At 42.0% G+C, this 24,349-nt stretch overlaps 1 protein-coding gene across 2 annotated transcripts in view; it reads left to right on the forward strand.

The window, feature by feature from the left end:
• Positions 1 to 466: 466 nt before the first annotated feature.
• LOC117435465 (rap guanine nucleotide exchange factor 5-like) overlaps positions 467 to 24,349 on the forward strand; it is an 80,698-nt gene continuing 56,815 nt past the window's right edge. Inside the window, exons 1-6 of one of the 2 annotated variants that reach the window (XM_059011648.1) lie at positions 467 to 933; positions 5,314 to 5,370; positions 5,647 to 5,753; positions 6,868 to 6,989; positions 18,133 to 18,301; positions 23,826 to 23,907. In XM_059011648.1, coding sequence (XP_058867631.1) covers positions 763 to 933; positions 5,314 to 5,370; positions 5,647 to 5,753; positions 6,868 to 6,989; positions 18,133 to 18,301; positions 23,826 to 23,907 — 708 coding nt within the window. In that variant the 5' untranslated portion in view covers positions 467 to 762. The remainder of the gene's footprint in view (positions 934 to 5,313; positions 5,371 to 5,646; positions 5,754 to 6,867; positions 6,990 to 18,132; positions 18,302 to 23,825; positions 23,908 to 24,349) is intronic. The other variant, XM_059011640.1, reaches the window with a different exon arrangement.

A 24,349-nucleotide genomic window follows, 5' to 3' on the forward strand; every position in this document is an offset into this window, starting at 1 on the left:
AAACACAAATTGCTACCTGCGAGGGGTCTGCGACAGCGATTCCTTGTAAATCGATTTTATGAAACGGGCAGGTCTGGTATTTGAAGTTTTACGTTTTTTTTTTTTTTTTTAATGTAATCTCTTGTTCAGAAAAAAATACATATGTGCTATTTTTTTTTTTTGATGTTTAGGTCTACCAGCACATTTTTAAATAAAACTGTAACAAAGCAGACCTCGTTATGCTGACCATTGCCCAAACGTTTCCATGTAGTAACGTCCTATCTCTTTCATTCAAAAGTTGACGTTGCGTAGAAAACCTGCTTGATAATATCTGCATAACAGGAAGACACGCGCCTGTATTGTCTCTCTGTACCTTACCCCATTCGGTTCATTTTAAATAATAATACAGAACATTTGGTCTGAAAGCGTTGATACAAAAAAAAAGTAATTTCTTTGAGTTATTGTTTTCCCATATTTGTTATTCTCAAGAGTAAAGGGAAACCGACATGTAAACTAGTGCCAGCCGTACTCCAGCCAGGATATGTCACGCGGAAAAGGTGTAAGTGATGCAGCGTGAGGTTTTCCTGCACTCTGTGGATGATCTCATCCACTCTCTCTCTCTATATGTTATATATGGTATAGCATGCATAGCACTAGCAGTCACATGCAGAAGCGAAGAGAGGCGGCGCGTGCGGCAGGAAATCGGTAGTCATCACAAGAGCTCCCAGTGCAGATGGTTTTGAAAAGTCCGATTTCAAAATGATTCTCCCAAACTGACTGGGAATGGAAGGGTCAGGGGACATTCCCGGCACCTGTACACCAGAAGTTGGACAGCCGGCTACCTGGAGATGGAGTAAAAGTGCAAAGGAGCAAGTCCATCTGAAGCAAAAGATAAAGGATTTACCTGCACTGCTGAAACAGGGATTGCATTTAAGGAAGAAAACTGCGGAGACAGTAAGTAGCGACAGTCTGACTCCTCCTGATTAATCGTAATAAGGGGCGAGTTAAGATGTGGATGCAATGCAAATTATTATTATTATTATTATTATTATTATTATTATTATTATTATTATTATTATTATTATTATTATTAGTAGTAGTAGTAGTAGTAGTAGTAGTAGTAGTAATATTTTTACAATATATTTTTAGTGATACAAAAGCTCTTAACTAAATTAATTAAATGCCTGCCAGCTGTTTCACTGTGTAACCTGAAAGGCACCCAGTCAGAGTTATGTTGTAAAAACGCTAAAATAATAGATCATGTTTGTCTAACTTACCCTGGGTTTGGCGAAAAACAAAACAAAACCGCATGTATTATATTTCTTTTCAACTTCACTGTAAAGTCAATTCAACGTGTACTGGCAGCTGAGAAGTCATGTCGCTGGAGCAGTAATACACATTTCACTTTTTTGTTATATAGAAATTTGTTTTCCTTAAAACAATATCTCATCATTAATTACAATATTAAATGCATGTCAATTTTTGAGCAAAGATATTATATTGAGTCAGTTGTATGAACTTACAATGTTCAGTACCTTACTGTATGTGTGAGAATGCTTAGGAAACGGTAACAGAAAATGGAGAGATGTGCACTCAATATGTGATTACTTGTATTGTGAAAATGCACCTTTTCAACCTTCTCCATTGGACTGAAATAAGACATTTTTCTTGCTCTAAACATTGTTCCCCCCTTTAAACATAAGTGTAAAAATGTAGCCCTAAATGACACGCATTAAATTAGTTACCTTGTACTTTTTAAATGAGTCACCTTGTACTTTTAAGCAGCTGCTTTTGCTATTGCAAAAATCTATTTAATATTTAATGTGCCAATTTAAATCCCATTATTTAGCAAACATTGCAAATCTTATAGTTTCTGATAAAATAAAATAAAAACAACTGGGACATATATTTTGAACGATATTTAAATATCTACAATCAGCATAGTTGCCGAGGTTAGAAAGAGTCAGCCCTAAGGGAAATGTATTGATGTGTGTACAAGTTAAAGCATGATGAGAAATTAATCTCACTCACTACCCAATACTAAAACACAGCCTCCGACAAGGGTTAAAGGTTGCTTTGGCGGGGAGAAAGAAAAATAAAAAATACTAAAGCTATAATATTGAAGAGAAAGTGGAAGTCTGTTTGATATTTCTGGTATTGCTGTGCCACAAACGCACAGCACTGCATAGCTAGGAGTGTTCACTGACAATATTCAGAGTTATGGATCAATGTGTACTTCAGTACAGTATTTGTTTTCAGATTTGTACTTCCTTTTAAGAACAGAACTGCGTTCACTGTTGAGCCTCCCTGCTTGTTCCCCCGCATACATATGGGCTGGGATTTAACACAATGCACCTGGCTGCTAAATGAAACCGATACAGAAAAGAAGCATTTATTGTGCCTCAGCTTTTAATTATTAACTGAGAGGCAATATACAATGTTACATCATTTGATATTGGCTCTCAATGTGCATGTAACAGGGTGTACTGTTACTGTGTGGGTATCCGCTGAGAAACTAGAGAGAGAGAGGTTTGAAGTCGAACCACCGCTCAGGCGTCCAGGCTTTATTTAATTACAAGCAGGCAGGCAGTTATTGGTGGCCGCCACTAGGGTACCAGCAATGGTAGCCCTAGTGTAGGAGGCAGTATATCCATTTGCAGTACCTGAATATCAAAAATACAAAAACAAAACACTGTACAAACACAACTAGGAAATAAAAGGTGGTCAAGATCTACACCCACTAAAAGGGAGGCTCCACTTCAGGAACCTTCTCCCTACATAAACAAAAATAAACTTGGGTAGGATTAATTAATAAATCCCCTAAATGAATCCCTACCGCTGGTCCTAAGGATCCCGGTTAAACCTGCAGTCCTGAGTTCTTCTTCTTCTTATTACCCAGACCCAGAACCCCCCCGCCCCCCCCCCCCCCCAAAAAAAATAAAACAGTCTCAGTCTCTTTTTAAAGGCAGGTGACCAGGGTTAATTGGTTGTCAATTGTTTAATTCACCCCAAATAAAACACCTTTAGACTGTCCTTTGAACAAGCATTATTAACAGGTTGTACAATGTGCCTCTGTAGGCTAATTTAAATTCTGTAATCAGACACATGTATCTGAAATGGCAACATGTGGAACTTGTGATTTATCAAAGGGGTAAAAGAGTAAATTGTTTTAAATGAGGTTTACATTTCTAGGGATTTGGGCCCTTTCTATTAAAAACAAACAAAGGCATTCATTTAGTGTAAACATTTTGATATGTACTTTAGATGAAGCAATGCATCCACACAACTGTGCTTCTGTAGTTCAATGAGTCACACTGATTACCTTGTAGTTTTGATTACACAGTACAAAAGTTACCTTCTTTTACAGTATTAGTATAGACAATCATTAATCTAAAAGTCTACATTAAATGAAAACATTTGTCTTCTTCCAGGGAAAAGATATTTGCACTGTTTATTATACTTTTATGATGCATGTACTATATACTTTCATATAACCACAGTTTATTGTGGTTGACCGTGGTTTTTACAATGCTTAATCCTACTTCGCACCATGCTCTTCTGTGCTTTACCACGCTTTCACTGAGATTTACAGCACTTTTACTGCAATCCACCGCTGTTAACGATTATAAAGGCTGTTAAAAGGAATTTTCATGTATTTTTTACAAAGCTAAGTTTTAAAGTTTAAACATACAAAGCCTGTTCCATTGACGGTGATAATACAGCCACTTTATCACATTGATGTCACATGTGTCTCAGATAGTCCCTTTAGGTTCTTCTAATGTTTAATCCCATGGGAATAACCTTCATTGTGGTCTGGAATTTTCATGCCTGTGCAAGTTCTTGTGTTACAGTGTGTGGTTATAAAGAGGAAGTGTCAACAAAGTACATAACCCTGACAGTATTGAATCATATTTTAAATCGTATTTTAAAGTTATTGTATTTTATCTTGCTCTTAATTGTATTAATACTTGTACTGTGATTCTTGAAATGTATTTTTGTTTACGATTGTAAGTTGCCCTGTATAAGGGCGTCTGCTAATAAATAAATAAATAATAATAATAATAATAATAATAATAATAATAATAATAATAATAATAATAATAATAATAAACTTAGATAGCTGTCAAGGTGAAACATAAGATTCTTTATGATCGGCTATGAAGTTGGAGGGACATTAAAAATGTATGCAACACATCTGTGCTGACATAGAAGTGTGTCAACAGGTGTGTTTTGTACCCCATCTCCTCTGATGGAAGTGCGAGCTTCTAAAACAACTACAAGACTTTGGACATTAACTGTCCCAAGTCATTTTCAGTCCATTCAATTAATTATTGTTATTGTAAAAAAAAAAAAAAAAAAAAAAAAAAAATCCTATATTGTTTTCATGATGCTTAAATTTTAAAAGAGGCCATGTGGTCCAGTAGGAGGCTGTGTGGTCCAGTGGTTAAATCCCAGCTCACTCACTGAATCACTGTGTGACCCTGAGCAAGTCGCTTAACTTCCTTGTGCTCCCTTTTGGGTGAGGCGTTGTTGTAAGTGACTCAGCAGCTGATGCATAGTTCACACACCATAGTCTCTGTAAGTTGCCTTGGATAAAGGCATCTGCTGAATAAATTAATAATAAAGAAGGAAAATTATGCTGTAGCTTTTGAAAAAAGTCAGCATGACTAACATGACGCAGTTAACCTGCAATAAAAACAGAGCTAACACAAACATTGCTGATGTTGAGATATGCTTGGGGTAGAGCTAAATAATGGATTTTGTTAGTTATGCAAGCTTAATGGACCTAATTGCTCATAGGTTTTAGAATATATGTATGTAGGTGTATGAGCAGTGAAAGCCAGTTTTACATTTTCATGATATAAATATTTAACAAATTCAATTTATTTGTGTATTGTACTGTATTCTATTTGCTTTTCAAAGGATGCAGGAGTGTTACTGCAGGGGATTCACATTTTTATTTTGCTTTCACTTTTAGGGAAAGTCAAATTTAGCTCATACGCTATAATACAGTATTAAACAAATCTCTAGTATGAAATATACCCTGTACCCCAACAAACCTGTTGACATTTTTATGGGATCATGTAGTATATTTTATATATTATATTTCAATACTTCTGAAGGACAGGAATGTGGTAATTTATACTTCAGAATACTTTTCAACATTCAATCAATGCCTGTTTTCAGATATTTGTCTTGGCTGCAGTACTGTACTTTTGCTTGACTAGTGCTTATAGTTCCTGTTGGTAGGGTTTGAATGGAAAGGTGCATTTGCTATCCTGCCTTTCCCTTGGAGTCCAGTGGTTCTAAAGTGCTATTGTTTTGTCTCTAAAGCAGATTGTAGTACCAGATGCCACTCCAGGCCCAGGCACAGGAATTTCGAAATGGAAGGTAAGGTTTTGTTTTTGCATGCCTGCTTGCAAGTTTATTGAGTTTCTGTGGTCTACTAATGCATCTTACTTTAACTAAGCCACTATGTTATTAGAGATGGTGTTGTATTGATTTGTTAGGACATTTATGTAAGTATCTACAACTACGCATTCTGTATCTGAAAAATGTACAGGATAAACAACAAACTGTAAATCTGACACATGCATGTCATTTGATTGTGTATAGGGCAAACAGAAGACTATATTATTTCCATTCTTCCTGTTTGATTTCCACTAGGCCTGCTCTCAGAGTTTCCCGTGCGCTGGAAGAGCTTTGAGAAATGCTTTTTTAGCTGCCAGCCCTCATCCTGCAAAAGACCAAATGCAGCTGGCACGGATTATAAGGTAACTTCAAATGTTGATTGTTAAAATAATCAAGGAAACCAGTCCCTGTACTTTTGATAGATCTGGCTTTTTAAACGTGCAAGAAGGACTTCAGTGACAAGGTATTGCATGTCAGTAATGCTGCACTGCAATTTCTAAATTAATTCAAATCCTTATTAAAGACCACCTGTATACTGTAGAGGGACCACCTGATAAATGCATATATATATATATATATATATATATATATATATATATATATATATATATATATATATATATATTATATATATATTATATATATATATATATATAATATATATATTAGGGCTGCTACGATTAAATCGAAAATCAATTTTTCAGTCGATTCCATTCCTCATTATATACATCAATATAAACACTGTATAATTGATTCAATTATCTGCACCGAACCCTTGCTATTTACAGTATTTCTGCCACAGACAAGCAGTGGGCATTCTCTTCTTCTCCTGCTCGTGTTAACTAGCATCTGATTTGCTGGTCCCATCCTACCAGTGAATCAATTTTTAAAATACCCTCTGTGTATTGACTGTAAGAACAAACAAAAAAAAAAAAAGAAAGCGCGTCACCTTGAATCCAGAGCAGGACGACAGGCTTGTATTCCTGGCAAACAACATGCAAATAAATTGTGCACATTGAAGAAAACTGACTGTATATAGGTTTGCGCCTCTTTGGAGTTTCAAAATGAACTGTTATATACTGAATATTTAACAGTATCAATACCAAGGCGTAATTACCCCTCACATTCAGTTGTTGTGCACAAGCTTTTACTTCATGATATTAAAATAACAACGTCGCAGGAAGAGGAATGCATTGAAAATGTGTGGTACAATCATCGATATTTATTCGAACGATTATATTTTGTGTGCCCAATTAATCGATTGCTATACTGAGGGTTAACTGACAGACACACACACACACACACATATATATATATATATATACACACAGTATATGTGCCATGTTAACCCTAAACCTTGAATAGTTTTCGAGGTTTAGGTTTGAATGCTTTGAATAGTTTTGACTGTGCTGCACCTTGCTTTGTTTGCCCTCTGAGCGCCGTGCAGTACAGAGTGTTCTAATGTTTCTGCTCTAGGAGAAGCTATGTTGGGTTGGAGCTGGTTGAGTGGATCCTGCAGCAGTGCCTGTTTATCCAATGCAGGGTTGTTGCTGCCGGGGTTTGGCAGATCCTGCTGGAGCTGGGGATTCTGCTTTCAGGTAGGTGTTTCTGTAAGCAGTGCTTTGTTTATTGGGGAGGAGCAATGAAGCAAACAGTGAAAATGTCAGCGTTGTATTTCAGATTACCCTTCCATTTCACACCTAAATATGCTAAGTTTCATTTAGCATATTTCCCATGACAAATGTTTCACAAAGCGCTTTTAAAGTTAGAAGCTAAAAGGCTGCTAAATCAAGATTTAATAGGAGTCTTGAAGCTGTTACGTCTGGTTTCACAAAGTCTTTGCAAAGGATAATTACCATGGTAACTGTACTTGGCGCAGGACGTCTAAACAAATACAAGTTGAAGTTGGAGTACTTTACTCAACGGGCAAAAAACTAAAAAGCGTAGAAACTATAAAATCAATTCCAAAATCTAGAGGTGACCATCAAGAAGTGTACAGTTCAGAAGGAAATTTTCTGTATTTGACTATTTTAGTTTATTTAGATAGTACAATATGATGACTTTTAATACAAATCTAGCAAATACAAATCATACTGATGTATGAATTAATGCAAATATAGCCACGGTAATTAACATTTATTAAGCATATAAATAAAATAAATGTGACACTACATTAAGGATAAATACATGCATGCATCGGTTATGCTTAAAGTGTAGCTAAAGAGAAAGCACACATTATCTTTGCATTCATTTATATTTGTCTTTGAAACATCCTTTGAATGAATTCCTCTTTTGTTGTTAATCCATCTTGTTGTTCTCCAGTAATAAAACAATCGTCTTTGCTTTGTATGTACAACCTAATATCACCTTAATAAAAAGACACATCAGTACAAATAGTGTACAGCACAGATACAGCAACAAGCAGCTAAAAGACCCGCTGTGGAGAGTAACAGAGAGCTCCAGCACAGCAACAAGCAGCTCACAGACCCGCTGTGGAGAGTAACAGAGAGCTCCAGCACAGCAACAAGCAGCTCACAGACACGCTGTGAAGAGTAACAGAGAGCTCCAGCAACAGCAATAAGCAGCTCACAGACACACTGTGAAGAGTAACAGAGAGCTCCAGCACAGCTACAGCAACAAGCAGCTCACAGACACGCTGTGGAGAGTAACAGAGAGCTCCAGCACAGCAACAAGCAGCTCACAGACACACTGTGAAGAGTAACAGAGAGCTCCAGCAACAGCAATAAGCAGCTCACAGACACACTGTGAAGAGTAACAGAGAGCTCCAGCACAGCAACAAGCAGCTCACAGACACGCTGTGGAGAGTAACAGAGAGCTCCAGCACAGCAACAAGCAGCTCACAGACACACTGTGAAGAGTAACAGAGAGCTCCAGCAACAGCAATAAGCAGCTCACAGAAAAGCTGTGGAGAGTAACAGAGAGCTCCAGCACAGCAACAAGCAGCTCACAGACACGCTGTGAAGAGTAACAGAGAGCTCCAGCACAGCTACAGCAACAAGCAGCTCACAGACACACTGTGAAGAGTAACAGAGAGCTCCAGCACAGCAACAAGCAGCTCACAGACCCGCTGTGGAGAGTAACAGAGAGCTCCAGCACAGCAACAAGCAGCTCACAGACACGCTGTGGAGAGTAACAGAGAGCTCAAGCACAGCAACAAGCAGCTCACAGACCCGCTGTGGAGAGTAACAGAGAGCTCAAGCACAGCAACAAGCAGCTCACAGACACACTGTGGAGAGTAACAGAGAGCTCCAGCACAGCAACAAGCAGCTCACAGACACACTGTGAAGAGTAACAGAGAGCTCAAACACAGCAACAAGCAGCTCACAGACACACTGTGAAGAGTAACAGAGAGCTCCAGCACACCTACAAGCAGCTCACAGACACTGTGGAGAGTAACAAAGAGCTCCAGCACAGCAACAAGCAGCTCACAGACACACTGTGAAGAGTAACAGAGAGCTCCAGCACAGCTACAAGCAGCTCACAGACACGCTGTGGAGAGTAACAGAGCTCCAGCACAGCAACAAGCAGCTCACAGACACACTGTGAAGAGTAACAGAGAGCTCAAACACAGCAACAAGCAGCTCACAGACACGCTGTGGAGAGTAACAGAGAGCTCAAACACAGCAACAAGCAGCTCACAGACACTGTGGAGAGTAACAGAGAGCTCCAGCACAGCAACAAGCAGCTCACAGACCCGCTGTGGAGAGTAACAGAGAGCTCAAGCACAGCAACAAGCAGCCCACAGACCCGCTGTGGAGAGTAACAGAGAGCTCCAGCACAGCAACAAGCAGCTCACAGACCCGCTGTGGAGAGTAACAGAGAGCTCAAGCACAGCAACAAGCAGCTCACAGACCCGCTGTGGAGAGTAACAGAGAGCTCAAGCACAGCAACAAGCAGCCCACAGACACGCTGTGGAGAGTAACAGAGAGCTCCAGCAACAGCAATAAGCAGCTCACAGAAAAGCTGTGGAGAGTAACAGAGAGCTCCAGCACAGCAACAAGCAGCTCACAGACACACTGTGAAGAGTAACAGAGAGCTCCAGCACAGCAACAAGCAGCTCACAGACACACTGTGAAGAGTAACAGAGAGCTCCAGCACAGCTACAGCAACAAGCAGCTCACAGACCCGCTGTGGAGAGTAACAGAGAGCTCCAGCACAGCAACAAGCAGCTCACAGACACGCTGTGAAGAGTAACAGAGAGCTCCAGCAACAGCAATAAGCAGCTCACAGACACACTGTGAAGAGTAACAGAGAGCTCCAGCACAGCTACAGCAACAAGCAGCTCACAGACACGCTGTGGAGAGTAACAGAGAGCTCCAGCACAGCAACAAGCAGCTCACAGACACACTGTGAAGAGTAACAGAGAGCTCCAGCAACAGCAATAAGCAGCTCACAGACACACTGTGAAGAGTAACAGAGAGCTCCAGCACAGCAATAAGCAGCTCACAGAAAAGCTGTGGAGAGTAACAGAGAGCTCCAGCACAGCAACAAGCAGCTCACAGACACGCTGTGAAGAGTAACAGAGAGCTCCAGCACAGCTACAGCAACAAGCAGCTCACAGACACTGTGGAGAGTAACAAAGAGCTCCAGCACAGCAACAAGCAGCTCACAGACCCGCTGTGGAGAGTAACAGAGAGCTCAAGCACAGCAACAAGCAGCTCACAGACACACTGTGGAGAGTAACAGAGAGCTCCAGCACAGCAACAAGCAGCTCACAGACACACTGTGAAGAGTAACAGAGAGCTCAAACACAGCAACAAGCAGCTCACAGACACACTGTGAAGAGTAACAGAGAGCTCCAGCACACCTACAAGCAGCTCACAGACCCGCTGTGGAGAGTAACAGAGCTCCAGCACAGCAACAAGCAGCCCACAGACACACTGTGAAGAGTAACAGAGAGCTCCAGCACAGCAACAAGCAGCTCACAGACACACTGTGAAGAGTAACAAAGAGCTCCAGCACAGCAACAAGCAGCTCACAGACACACTGTGAAGAGTAACAGAGAGCTCCAGCACAGCTACAAGCAGCTCACAGACACGCTGTGGAGAGTAACAGAGCTCCAGCACAGCAACAAGCAGCTCACAGACACACTGTGAAGAGTAACAGAGAGCTCAAACACAGCAACAAGCAGCTCACAGACACGCTGTGGAGAGTAACAGAGAGCTCAAACACAGCAACAAGCAGCTCACAGACACTGTGGAGAGTAACAGAGAGCTCCAGCACAGCAACAAGCAGCTCACAGACCCGCTGTGGAGAGTAACAGAGAGCTCAAGCACAGCAACAAGCAGCCCACAGACCCGCTGTGGAGAGTAACAGAGAGCTCCAGCACAGCAACAAGCAGCTCACAGACCCGCTGTGGAGAGTAACAGAGAGCTCAAGCACAGCAACAAGCAGCTCACAGACCCGCTGTGGAGAGTAACAGAGAGCTCAAGCACAGCAACAAGCAGCCCACAGACACGCTGTGGAGAGTAACAGAGAGCTCCAGCAACAGCAATAAGCAGCTCACAGAAAAGCTGTGGAGAGTAACAGAGAGCTCCAGCACAGCAACAAGCAGCTCACAGACACACTGTGAAGAGTAACAGAGAGCTCCAGCACAGCAACAAGCAGCTCACAGACACACTGTGAAGAGTAACAGAGAGCTCCAGCACAGCTACAGCAACAAGCAGCTCACAGACACTGTGGAGAGTAACAAAGAGCTCCAGCACAGCAACAAGCAGCTCACAGACACGCTGTGGAGAGTAACAGAGAGCTCCAGCACAGCAACAAGCAGCTCACAGACACACTGTGAAGAGTAACAGAGAGCTCAAACACAGCAACAAGCAGCTCACAGACACACTGTGAAGAGTAACAGAGAGCTCCAGCACACCTACAAGCAGCTCACAGACCCGCTGTGGAGAGTAACAGAGCTCCAGCACAGCAACAAGCAGCCCACAGACACACTGTGAAGAGTAACAGAGAGCTCCAGCACAGCTACAGCAACAAGCAGCTCACAGACACTGTGGAGAGTAACAAAGAGCTCCAGCACAGCAACAAGCAGCTCACAGACACACTGTGAAGAGTAACAGAGAGCTCCAGCACAGCTACAAGCAGCTCACAGACACGCTGTGGAGAGTAACAGAGCTCCAGCACAGCAACAAGCAGCTCACAGACACACTGTGAAGAGTAACAGAGAGCTCCAGCAACAGCAACAAGCAGCTCACAGACACGCTGTGGAGAGTAACAGAGAGCTCAAACACAGCAACAAGCAGCTCACAGACACACTGTGGAGAGTAACAGAGAGCTCCAGCACAGCTACAGCAACAAGCAGCTCACAGACACACTGTGGAGAGTAACAAAGAGCTCCAGCACAGCTACAGCAACAAGCAGCTCACAGACACTGTGGAGAGTAACAAAGAGCTCCAGCACAGCAACAAGCAGCTCACAGACACACTGTGAAGAGTAACAGAGAGCTCCAGCACAGCTACAAGCAGCTCACAGACACACTGTGAAGAGTAACAGAGAGCTCAAACACAGCAACAAGCAGCTCACAGACACACTGTGAAGAGTAACAGAGAGCTCCAGCACAGCAACAAGCAGCTCACAGACACACTGTGAAGAGTAACAGAGAGCTCAAACACAGCAACAAGCAGCTCACAGACACACTGTGAAGAGTAACAGAGAGCTCCAGCACAGCTACAGCAACAAGCAGCTCACAGACACTGTGGAGAGTAACAAAGAGCTCCAGCACAGCAACAAGCAGCTCACAGACACGCTGTGGAGAGTAACAAAGAGCTCCAGCACAGCTACAAGCAGCTCACAGACACGCTGTGGAGAGCAACAGAGAGCTCCAGGACAGCAACAGCAACAAGCAGCTCACAGACACTGTGGAGAGTAACAGAGAGCTCCAGCACAGCTACAGCAACAAGCAGCTCACAGACACACTGTGAAGAGTAACAGAGCTCCAGCACAGCTACAAGCAGCTCACAGACACGCTGTGGAGAGTAACAGAGCTCCAGCACAGCTACAAGCAGCTCACAGACACGCTGTGGAGAGTAACAGAGCTCCAGCACAGCAACAAGCAGCTCACAGACCCGCTGTGGAGAGTAACAGAGAGCTCCAGCACAGCAACAAGCAGCTCACAGACACGCTGTGAAGAGTAACAAAGAGCTCCAGCACAGCAACAAGCAGCTCACAGACACGCTGTGAAGAGTAACAGAGAGCTCCAGCACAGCTACAGCAACAAGCAGCTCACAGACACACTGTGAAGAGTAACAGAGCTCCAGCACAGCAACAAGCAGCTCACAGACACGCTGTGAAGAGTAACAAAGAGCTCCAGCACAGCAACAAGCAGCTCACAGACACGCTGTGAAGAGTAACAGAGAGCTCCAGCACAGCTACAGCAACAAGCAGCTCACAGACACTGTGGAGAGTAACAGAGAGCTCCAGCACAGCAACAAGCAGCTCACAGACACACTGTGAAGAGTAACAGAGAGCTCCAGCACAGCTACAAGCAGCTCACAGACACGCTGTGGAGAGTAACAGAGCTCCAGCACAGCAACAAGCAGCTCACAGACACACTGTGAAGAGTAACAGAGAGCTCAAACACAGCAACAAGCAGCTCACAGACACGCTGTGGAGAGTAACAAAGAGCTCCAGCACAGCTACAAGCAGCTCACAGACACGCTGTGGAGAGTAACAGAGAGCTCCAGGACAGCAACAAGCAGCTCACAGACCCGCTGTGGAGAGTAACAGAGCTCCAGCACAGCAACAAGCAGCTCACAGACCCGCTGTGGAGAGTAACAGAGAGCTCCAGCACAGCAACAAGCAGCTCGCAGACCCGCTGTGGAGAGTAACAGAGAGCTCCAGCACAGCAACAAGCAGCTCACAGACACGCTGTGGAGAGTAACAGAGAGCTCCAGCACAGCAACAAGCAGCTCACAGACACACTGTGAAGAGTAACAGAGAGCTCCAGCAACAGCAATAAGCAGCTCACAGACACGCTGTGAAGAGTAACAGAGAGCTCCAGCACAGCTACAGCAACAAGCAGCTCACAGACACGCTGTGAAGAGTAACAGAGAGCTCCAGCACAGCAACAAGCAGCTCACAGACACACTGTGAAGAGTAACAGAGAGCTCCAGCACAGCTACAGCAACAAGCAGCTCACAGACACGCTGTGGAGAGTAACAGAGAGCTCCAGCACAGCTACAAGCAGCTCACAGACACGCTGTGGAGAGTAACAGAGAGCTCCAGGACAGCAACAAGCAGCTCACAGACCCGCTGTGGAGAGTAACAGAGCTCCAGCACAGCAACAAGCAGCTCACAGACCCGCTGTGGAGAGTAACAGAGAGCTCCAGCACAGCAACAAGCAGCTCGCAGACCCGCTGTGAAGAGTAACAGAGAGCTCCAGCAACAGCAATAAGCAGCTCACAGACACGCTGTGAAGAGTAACAGAGAGCTCCAGCACAGCTACAGCAACAAGCAGCTCACAGACACGCTGTGAAGAGTAACAGAGAGCTCCAGCACAGCAACAAGCAGCTCACAGACACACTGTGAAGAGTAACAGAGAGCTCCAGCACAGCTACAGCAACAAGCAGCTCACAGACACGCTGTGGAGAGTAACAGAGAGCTCCAGCACAGCAACAAGCAGCTCACAGACACACTGTGAAGAGTAACAGAGAGCTCCAGCACAGCTACAGCAACAAGCAGCTCACAGACCCACTGTGGAGATAACAGAGAGCTCCAGCACAGCAACAAGCAGCTCACAGACACACTGTGAAGAGTAACAGAGAGCTCCAGCACAGCTACAAGCAGCTCACAGACACACTGTGAAGAGTAACAGAGAGCTCCAGCACAGCAACAAGCAGCTCACAGACATGCTGTGAAGAGTAACAGAGAGCTCCAGCACAGCAACAAGCAGCTCACAGACACGCTGTGAAGAGTAACAGAGAGCTCCAGCACAGCTACAGCAACAAGCAGCTCACAGACACGCTGTGAAGAGTAACAGAGAGCTCCAGCACAGCTACAGCAACAAGCAGCTCACAGACCCGCTGTGGAGAGTAACAGAGAGCTCAAGCACAGCAACAAGCAGCTCACAGACCCGCTGTGGAGAGTAACAGAGAGCTCCAGCACAGCAACAAGCAGCTCACAGACACACTGTGAAGAGTAACAGAGAGCTCCAGCACAGCAACAAGCAGCTCACAGACACGCTGTGAAGAGTAACAGAGAGCTCCAGCACAGCTACAGCAACAAGCAGCTCACAGACACACTGTGGAGAGTAACAGAGAGCTCCAGCACAGCTACAGCAACAAGCAGCTCACAGACCCGCTGTGGAGAGTAACAGAGAGCTCAAGCACAGCAACAAGCAGCTCACAGACATGCTGTGGAAAGTAACAGAGAGCTCCAGCAACAGCAACAAGCAGCTCACAGACCCGCTGTGGAGAGTAACAGAGAGCTCCAGCACAGCAACAAGCAGCTCACAGACACGCTGTGGAGAGTAACAGAGAGCTCCAGCACAGCAACAAGCAGCCCACAGACACACTGTGAAGAGTAACAGAGAGCTCCAGCAACAGCAACAAGCAGCTCACAGACCCGCTGTGGAGAGTAACAGAGAGCTCCAGCACAGCAACAAGCAGCTCACAGACACGCTGTGGAGAGTAACAGAGAGCTCCAGCACAGCAACAAGCAGCTCACAGACACACTGTGGAGAGTAACAGAGAGCTCCAGCACAGCTACAGCAACAAGCAGCTCACAGACCCGCTGTGGAGAGTAACAGAGAGCTCCAGCACAGCAACAAGCAGCTCACAGACACACTGTGAAGAGTAACAGAGAGCTCCAGCACAGCAACAAGCAGCTCACAGACACACTGTGAAGAGTAACAGAGAGCTCCAGCACAGCTACAAGCAGCTCACAGACACACTGTGGAGAGTAACAGAGAGCTCCAGCACAGCTACAGCAACAAGCAGCTCACAGACACGCTGTGAAGAGTAACAGAGAGCTCCAGCACAGCAACAAGCAGCTCACAGACACACTGTGAAGAGTAACAGAGAGCTCCAGCAACAGCAATAAGCAGCTCACAGACACACTGTGAAGAGTAACAGAGAGCTCCAGCACAGCAACAAGCAGCTCACAGACACGCTGTGAAGAGTAACAGAGAGCTCCAGCACAGCAACAAGCAGCCCACAGACACACTGTGAAGAGTAACAGAGAGCTCCAGCACAGCAACAAGCAGCCCACAGACACACTGTGGAGAGTAACAGAGAGCTCCAGCACAGCAACAAGCAGCTCACAGACCCGCTGTGGAGAGTAACAGAGAGCTCCAGCACAGCAACAAGCAGCTCACAGACACACTGTGAAGAGTAACAGAGAGCTCCAGCACAGCAACAAGCAGCCCACAGACACACTGTGAAGAGTAACAGAGAGCTCCAGCACAGCAACAAGCAGCTCACAGACCCGCTGTGGAGATAACAGAGAGCTCCAGCAACAGCAACAAGCAGCTCACAGAAAAGCTGTGGAGAGTAACAGAGAGCTCCTCCAAACTTGCTTTGGTCCTGAAATCTGGACTTCATTAGCCCAAAACATCTTTCTATTGTGCATCATGTCTTCTTGTGCTTTCTGTTATAATTTCTGTCTGCTGAAGAAATGGTCTCTTGGCAAGGCTGTGGGAAACAATGAAATAATTCATGAAACTGCTGTCTTACTAATCTTACTATTGCCATGTAAATCACAAACATTTCTTTGCAATTCGCAGGCAGCATAAAATGCCAAAGCTACAAGCAATTGTATTTTGGTTGGTAGAGTGTGGCATCTCTTTGGTACTCATAATCTGGTCTCAAAATTGCACAACATTTTGCATAACATTTTGAGTCAGTCTGTATTGTAGTTTGAATTCATGATCATTATATTTATCTTAACAGATTTGTTCTGTCCCGAAATATTCTGTTTCTTCCTCTGAAATGTAAAGGTCAATGTAATATGGTATTTATTCAGATTTGTCAAATCTACCGTTGGAGGTAAAGGTAGCCACTAAAAAAACCTCAGACGAGGTTCTAGGTTTAGAATGTACTTAACGGTAGCAGAACTTAACAGCGCTTTGTGAGACCCTCTGGAAAGCTGTTAGATATTTATTAGCATAATTCTAAATATTTAGCTGGTCCTTACTGATAACTAGAATTTAGTAAAATTGGTAAAATAATTCTAACTAGTTAGAAGCCTGCTAAATGCTTAGAAGGGCTTTGTGCTGGTTTCTTACAAATAACCCAAAAAAGCACACTTTTAGAGTGGTTACATTTTTTTAAAACTGTATAAAAAAAAAGTTTTTAGTAAGTAACTGTATTATCAGAAAAGGGGATTTTACAGACTTCTGTGGAACTAGCACAAACCGGTCTTGAACGGACAGGACCAATTGAGAGATGCACATTCACTTCATTTTTTTTTATGCTGTAACCTGCAGCCACATGTCCGCAGGGTTTCACAGAAAATAAGGCTTTCCTTTCCCAGTGAGTAATATCCTGCTTAAACCTGTTACATTAATAAGGCCTGCCTTGTTTTATTATTTTATAGACAGGTCACCACTGTATCAGTCATTTTAAAACTTGCCCTGGATTCCCATCACAAGCATAGACAACCGTGTTATTAATGTCTTTTTTTTAAAGCTCTATAACGTCTAGCATGATGTAGCTCCACCCACCATCAGTCATCAATATGCAGTATAGCGGGTTTCTCATCAAAAGGTTTGGAGTTGGTGTGTGTGTTTGTCCGGGAGGAGTTAACACCCTAAAAGCATTGGAACCACGTGACAGCAGTCTGTAATTATACATTTGAATTTGTCAGTTCAGAGAGGGTGTGATATAATAAAGAAACAAAGTGATGATGAGCAAGTGTGGAATTTACAAGGTAGCGGGTAGATTTGGAGGTGCAGTGCAAAATGTTGCAAGTTCAAGTCCTTACTTGGTCATTAATGCAATGCTATCTCAAGGGTAGACAAACGTAACTCTTTGTTTATTGGTTCACTGATATTGTGCTTACTTTATTTTTTAGACTCTGACGCACATCCTTTTACAGTTCTGTTTGTTATATAAATGTTGTGCAGTATGCCTGGTGGTATTCTATAAAGATATGGAACCAAAGACAGCTTAGTCATGCGGAGTGCATTATACAGAGGGTGTGCATTATATTATTAAAATTACTGCACCAGCTTTCACATTGTCCCAAAGCTAAGGTTTTATCCTGAACCAAAATGCCAGATAATGCTGTTCCAAACCCTTCACTTACCGGAGGCAAGGTGGGAACATATGGAGATCTGTTTGCCTGGTTATGAAGTGAGATCCACAATACAGATCTTGACTGGGGGTGAAAAGGGAGGGATGTATTGGCTTTTTTTTTATGGAGGAACATTTTCTGGGGAGAGAAATCACACATCATCAACCCCTACTGGTCAGATGACTGACAAGTCCAGAATGTGCCCTCCTCTTCCAGTGTTGTGTAGCTCGGCAAAATCTGTTGCTTGGGTTCAAGGGGGTGAAAAGAAGAGACTGAATTGACAGTGGGAACAGAGATCTACTGTTGAACTGAAGTCCTCCTCATCGGCTAGTGGGATGCAGTGGTTAGACAACATGTGAATAGGCATTACACATTTGTTAGAAAAACAGGTAAAATATGATACAAAGTGTCAATGTCCCTTTGTCAATTTATAAAAAATAAAATGAATGAATGTGTGTTTTTTTTTGTTATTGATTTTGACAGTTGACCAAAACAATGTGTTTGAAGATGCTAACACTTACTACCAATTCTCCTACGAGGAGTGTGACATTCAGGACTGTCCGTTCCGAAACAAGGAGGAGTGGCACAATGGGGTTCAGCTTCTCATGCAGCTGGTTCCTTATGTTCAGTTCAGGATCGCTGTCGTCAATCAGTAAGTACAGCAATGTTATTTATTTGCATTTTAATATCTAAGTGTGCCCTAATATTTGTAATCAGGAGGAACTAGTGATGTCTGGTACCCTTTTATTTTTTAGAAAAATTTAGTCGTCGCCAATTATTTTACCCCGGTTTTCACCCCAATTTAGCAAGCCCAATTATTATCTGTATCCCCGGCTCACCACTCACAACCCCCATGCCGACTCGGGAAACGGAGGCTGGAACACGCGTCCTCCGAAACGTGCTCCTGCCAAGCCGTCATTTTTCACACTGCAGATCCACAGCAATGCCACCAGACCTATAGTGCCGGAGGACAACACAGATCTGGCGGCTCCACTGCAGAGCCACAGCGCCCTATCGGCCACAGGGGTCGCTGATGCGTGGTGAGCCGTGGATTCCCCTGCCGACCTAAGCCCTCCCTACCCGGGCAGCGCTCAGCCAATTGTGCGCCACCCCCTAGGAACTCCCGGTCACGGTCGGCTGTGACATAGCCTGGATTCGAACCTGTGATCTCCAGGTTATAGGGCACATCCTGCACTCCGCGCGGAGCGCCTTTACTGGATGCGCTACTCGGGAGCCCCTGGTACCCTTTTTTTAATGACATCACTACAGTAACAAAAGCCCATGCCTGCACTGAATTTAGGCTACAAATTCTTCCATTTATAAGTCTTTGAAACTTGACATTTTGTATGTGAAATTGAATATATATATATATATATATATATATATATATATATATATATATATATATATATATATATATATACACACACACATATATATATATATATATATAATGTGTGTGTGTGTGTGTGTGTATATATATATATATATATATATATATATATATACACACACACATATATATATAATGTGTGTGTGTATATATATGTATATATGTATTCAAAATTCAGAGCAGATGGGTGACCCAAATATGTCACTCTCCATAACGTCAAAAGTGTATAGCAACTTTCACACAGGAATTGTAAACCCTATGGTGGGTTAGCATTAAAACAGGTTAGGAATACATTTTTGGCCACTTCATTAAATATTTGTGCTGTGAAAAGGGAAATTCAAGGGGTTATGCAGTGAACTGACTAAACATGCACATCATGTAAGTGAATTTCTGTCATCTTAGAGGCAAAGACAGCTTGTAAAGTAGATGAGTGGAGACATGCTAACAAACCTACATAGAAAGCTAATGGCTCTTCCCATATGAAAAAACAAAACACTTTTTCTAGAACGGTTGCAAAAGGGAGAGGCAGCTTTTATATATTACATAATATAATGTAATTGCATGTGCATAAACAAGGGTGTGTGCTACAGTGCATATTGCAAGCATTTCTAATCATTCGTGTTCAACACCTGTATTTATTATTAAAAATAAAACCGTGTAGTTTCTTCTACTGGCTCCTGACAGATATTGCATTGGTTTAAATATTATTTGCATGCTGCTGCCTCAAACCATGCTGTGTTTTGAGTATAAATATAACACCGTTTTTGCATGCAGTTGAGGAAATGTTTTTGACAATGCACTCATTTTTCTCTTACTTTCATTTTTAGTTCAAGGATTATAAAACAAAATGCAAAAATGGCTAAGCCTCCAGAACAGTTTATATCAAAGCAATTCATAAAACATTTCACAATTGCACATAGTGAAATACACAATTGCTTTGTACATTTGTAAGAATATGAATATCTGTGCAAAGAGATGAAAGAGGAGACTTTCCAGTGTCAACACTTTCACTTCTATTACATTTTGCTCGTTGTTAGTTGTATAGGGTCCTGTAATAGACCAGAATGGTTTGGTGACACAACAGCACAGGCCAATATACTTTTCTATGCAGTGTGTAGTAAAGGGCTGTATATGCCCTATATTTCTATGCACAGGTGCTCCGTTACTGCAGTGCCCAGTTTAAACTCATAAAAATATAGTAGCATCGACATAAACAAGAAATGAAAACACCTACATTAAGTTTCCATAGGGATATTTACTTTGATTTACTGATGAATTTGAGAAGACGGTACATTTCTGAAAAGGAAATTAGCACATGTGCATATTTGTTCACGCAAAATCCATTATGAATCACATGAACGCTCAATGAACACCATATTAAAAATATTACCTAGTAGTGAATAAATATGTTCTGTGATTACAGTTGTGAATCTGCGCCCCTATTGGTTGGAAAGTAGGGACCAATGTGTGCATCTATTGTGCACATTTATTAGAGGAGTGGTTTTTAAACTTTTTAGGCCCCGTACCCCTTTCCAAATAATTTAGTTTACTGCATACCCCCATCTGAGATAGGGTCATGATATACCTATGAAAACAGGAAAACATGTGGTCTTTTCTAATTACTAGATTAACTACTGTAAATGCAAAACTGGTGTTAAAAAAATAAATAAAAATAAAATACAATTAGTTAACCATGGTGCAAATGCACCAACTAAAAATGCTATGCAAAATTATTTCAAAATCCAGACTCCAATAAGTATGCCGAAGCTAGTCCAAAAACAGATTATGCTTCTGAAAAACAAAACTAAGGTTACATTTATCAAAAAGCAAATCTCAACAAAAGACAGGCATTTCTTCTAACAAATAGAGAATGTAGAGAGAAAACAGATTTTTTTTTAAAGTTACAAATATTGGCTTTTTTTTTTATTGAACTCGTTCAATAAACTTGTTTATCGTTGAACACTTGAGCTGAGACAGTGTAAAATGCTGTATGTGTCTTGTGTGGTATCGAATCCAGCCAGAATAAGCACATTGTTTTGAAGTGAATATTTCCAAAAGCTAATTTGTTGAAAGTAGAAAGGGAATATTTATATCAGGCAGTCAAAAATGATTTGGCAGGGATGAGATTTTAACCCCATCCCTGCCAAATTTAAATTCAAAATATATAATCTTTATTCACACAGCCCAACAAAACACACTATCTACCCGTGCAGGGCTTCTGCCCTCTCACACAGTATAACAAAATGGGATCATAAGTACCTGGTAAGGCAGTAAAGTCCGGTGGTTTTAATTTCAGTCTGGTAGCGAAACTAAATAGGGAAAAGTAAACCTTGGCGGAAATAAGGTCTAATTAGGTAGACATTAGTAGGAATGACAATCAGGGGCTTTGACAAAACATTGACTTCCTCCTCGCCAGCAGGTGTCACTGTGAGACAGTGCTGTCAGAGGCAGTCAGTGAGGCTAACACAGGAATACATTGACTTAATGCTATGCAACAATTTTATGAACATCCCGATTTACCTTTGATTTCACTGTGCTGTTTTTGCTAAGCATTATTTAGAGCGTTGACTTCATTTTTTTTTTTCAGCATTTGAAGTAATTTGAATAAAATAATAAAAATGCAACCCTGTTGTTTGTTCCTTTCTTATCTAGGAAACCCTCTTGCTTTATGTACTCAGTGGAATTGTATTGGTTATAGGAGATTAAAAATAAAAATAAAGATTGATACTAAGATAGAACTAAAACATGAAGGGTTAAAAACACTGGATTAGAATAACACGCAAAAAAACCAACAATTAACTATTACCACAAAATGTATTTTCAATTACCTGTAATTTTTTGTAATTGTTTTCAAAGCACAGGCTTTGTACATACATGTTCTAATTACTCCATTTAACCCTAACCCTATACATTCCTCCCCCAGGCAAGTCTGTCAACATGAACTGTCCTCTCATAGGGTGACCAGATTTTCAAAGCTCAAAACCGGGACACATTGTTAAATCAGTGTTAAAGACTAATTAAACCATTTAAATATAGGCTATTTTAATGGTTATTTAAATAGCCATCCTCTCACTGTTTAGTGTTTATCTAACTAGCTAATTTCTGACACTCCTGGGTGTATAATTTGTGGCTAATTAGTTTAAGTAGCCATATTGTGTTATATGTATTGTATACATTTATATTGAGTTCAATAATAATAATAATAATAATAGTAATAAATCATTTATGTTTTGGCATTTCTTTCTTTCTTTTTTTACTGCGTCAGGCTCAGTTTATTAATGTGTTGATGTGGTTTAACCTGGTGGATTCGGATGCTTGCAACCTCTCGCTGCTCTGTCTGGGCTAAATCCTGCCAGAACTGAACAGCTACAAAATTACTGTATTACACACAATTGTAGATTCATATTGAACATAAAGTAAATGAAAATGCATGGCGCACTGCGGAATAAGCACATACGTCTTGTGTTAATCACTTTATTAAAATGTTCTTGTTTTCACTGCAGGTGCCATAAACGAAAAGTGGTTGTTTATGTAATTTGACAAAAGGTATTTAGAGTGTGACGCGCAACATGAAGTGGCTGAAAACAGGGACGTTTGGTCACCATACCTCTCACCCCTTAAACAATGTTTTCTCTTGAGTGTCAATAGTACTGGCTTCATGTGCACTGTATCTGTCACTCATAGAGAGCTCCGAGAGGTGTTTAATCTGACTAATCTAACAACTTCAGTATTCTCATTGGAAAATAAAACTCCCTGTTGGTGAAAACATTTTTTATACCCTATTCACACTACCTAAATAATGCACAATACTCACATGTGTTGATCATGTATATTTAGGTAGTGAGAGTATGTTAATATTAAAGAGTAAGTAGCTAGGTTCCGAAACATATAGCGTTATACGTCCTGACAACTTTTTACATATAACTTTACAGTCTGTTTCAAAGCTCTTTTCAAAATGTCAGCTCTAGTGCACTGAGGTTTGAGATCTGTCCTCTAAAAAATGTTACAAGTGCTCTGGCTTTTCAGTTCTGTACCACATCATGGATCATTATTGCTGTGTTACCTGTTTGACAATGTGGGCAATAATCCTTACACTATCAGTGCACTAGAGCGGACATTTTGAAAAGAGCTTTGAAACAGACTTTAAAGTTATGTGTAAAAAGCTTATTGCACAGGGAGTAGAATGAAAGCATTGCACATGTTTCACTGTAAGTCTGTATTCATTGAGATGCATTTCATCTCTCAGAAACTGGGCATAACAGATTCTGTTCATCACCCAGTGAACTGGGAGCTCTCGTTTGTTCTGTTTCATTTGCATTTACTGTACATGAATGAATGTGATTAATTATTAGATACTTCAAGCAAATGATTTATGATACCAGGAATTCTTTGAGCCTGGTCCACATCCTCATCCTTGTGATCTGTATTGCTGGCAGGACAATCAGGCAGGGGGGTTGCACTTTGCAACAAATGGATATAATACCTGTACTTTGAGCTAATAAAAAGCAATCATAGAAAATATTCTGATTGATTCACATTATTTGAAGCAAATGTAAATATAGAATCAATTTTTCTGAAAGGAACGTTTTTAACAATATAAAACATGCAAAAAGTGTTCTTTTTAAAGCAAAATACAAAAGGCTAGAGTGCATTATCCACAGGGACCTTCTTTATAGGATCTCTCTAGTGTCAGCATCTCAAAACACAATACTAAGCAGAATCACAATTCTGGAATGCATTTCATTAGTGTTACCATTTAATTAATTTTTTGTATTTCTTGTAGGCCAGAGAAAGAAACGGAGGATAAAAAACAATTCTGTAATGAAGTTCTTCAAATGAAAGCACTTGAACGCTTAACATCTACGGTAAGGAAATGTTTGGATGCACAGTACTGTGTGTGTGCTTCGTACTGCGTGTGTGCTTCGTACTGCGTGTGTGCTCCGTACTGCGTGTGTGCTCCGTACTGCGTGTGTCCTCCGTACTGTGTGTGTCCTCCGTACTGTGTGTGTCCTCCGTACTGTGTGTGTCCTCGTACTGTGTGTGTGCTTCGTACTGCGTGTGTCCTCCGTACTGTGTGTGTGCTCCGTACTGTGTGTGTCCTCCGTACTGTGTGTGTCCTCCGTACTGCGTGTGTCCTCCGTACTGTGTGTGCTCCGTACTGCGTGTGTCCTCCGTACTGCGTGTGTCCTCCGTACTGTGTGTGTCCTCCGTACTGTGTGTGTGCTCCGTACTGCGTGTGTGCTCCGTACTGCGTGTGTGCTCCGTACTGCGTGTGTCCTCCGTACTGCGTGTGTGCTCCGTACTGCG

Source organism: Acipenser ruthenus, chromosome 3 (assembly GCF_902713425.1).
Source record: "Acipenser ruthenus chromosome 3, fAciRut3.2 maternal haplotype, whole genome shotgun sequence".
NCBI classification, from domain to species: domain Eukaryota; kingdom Metazoa; phylum Chordata; class Actinopteri; order Acipenseriformes; family Acipenseridae; genus Acipenser; species Acipenser ruthenus.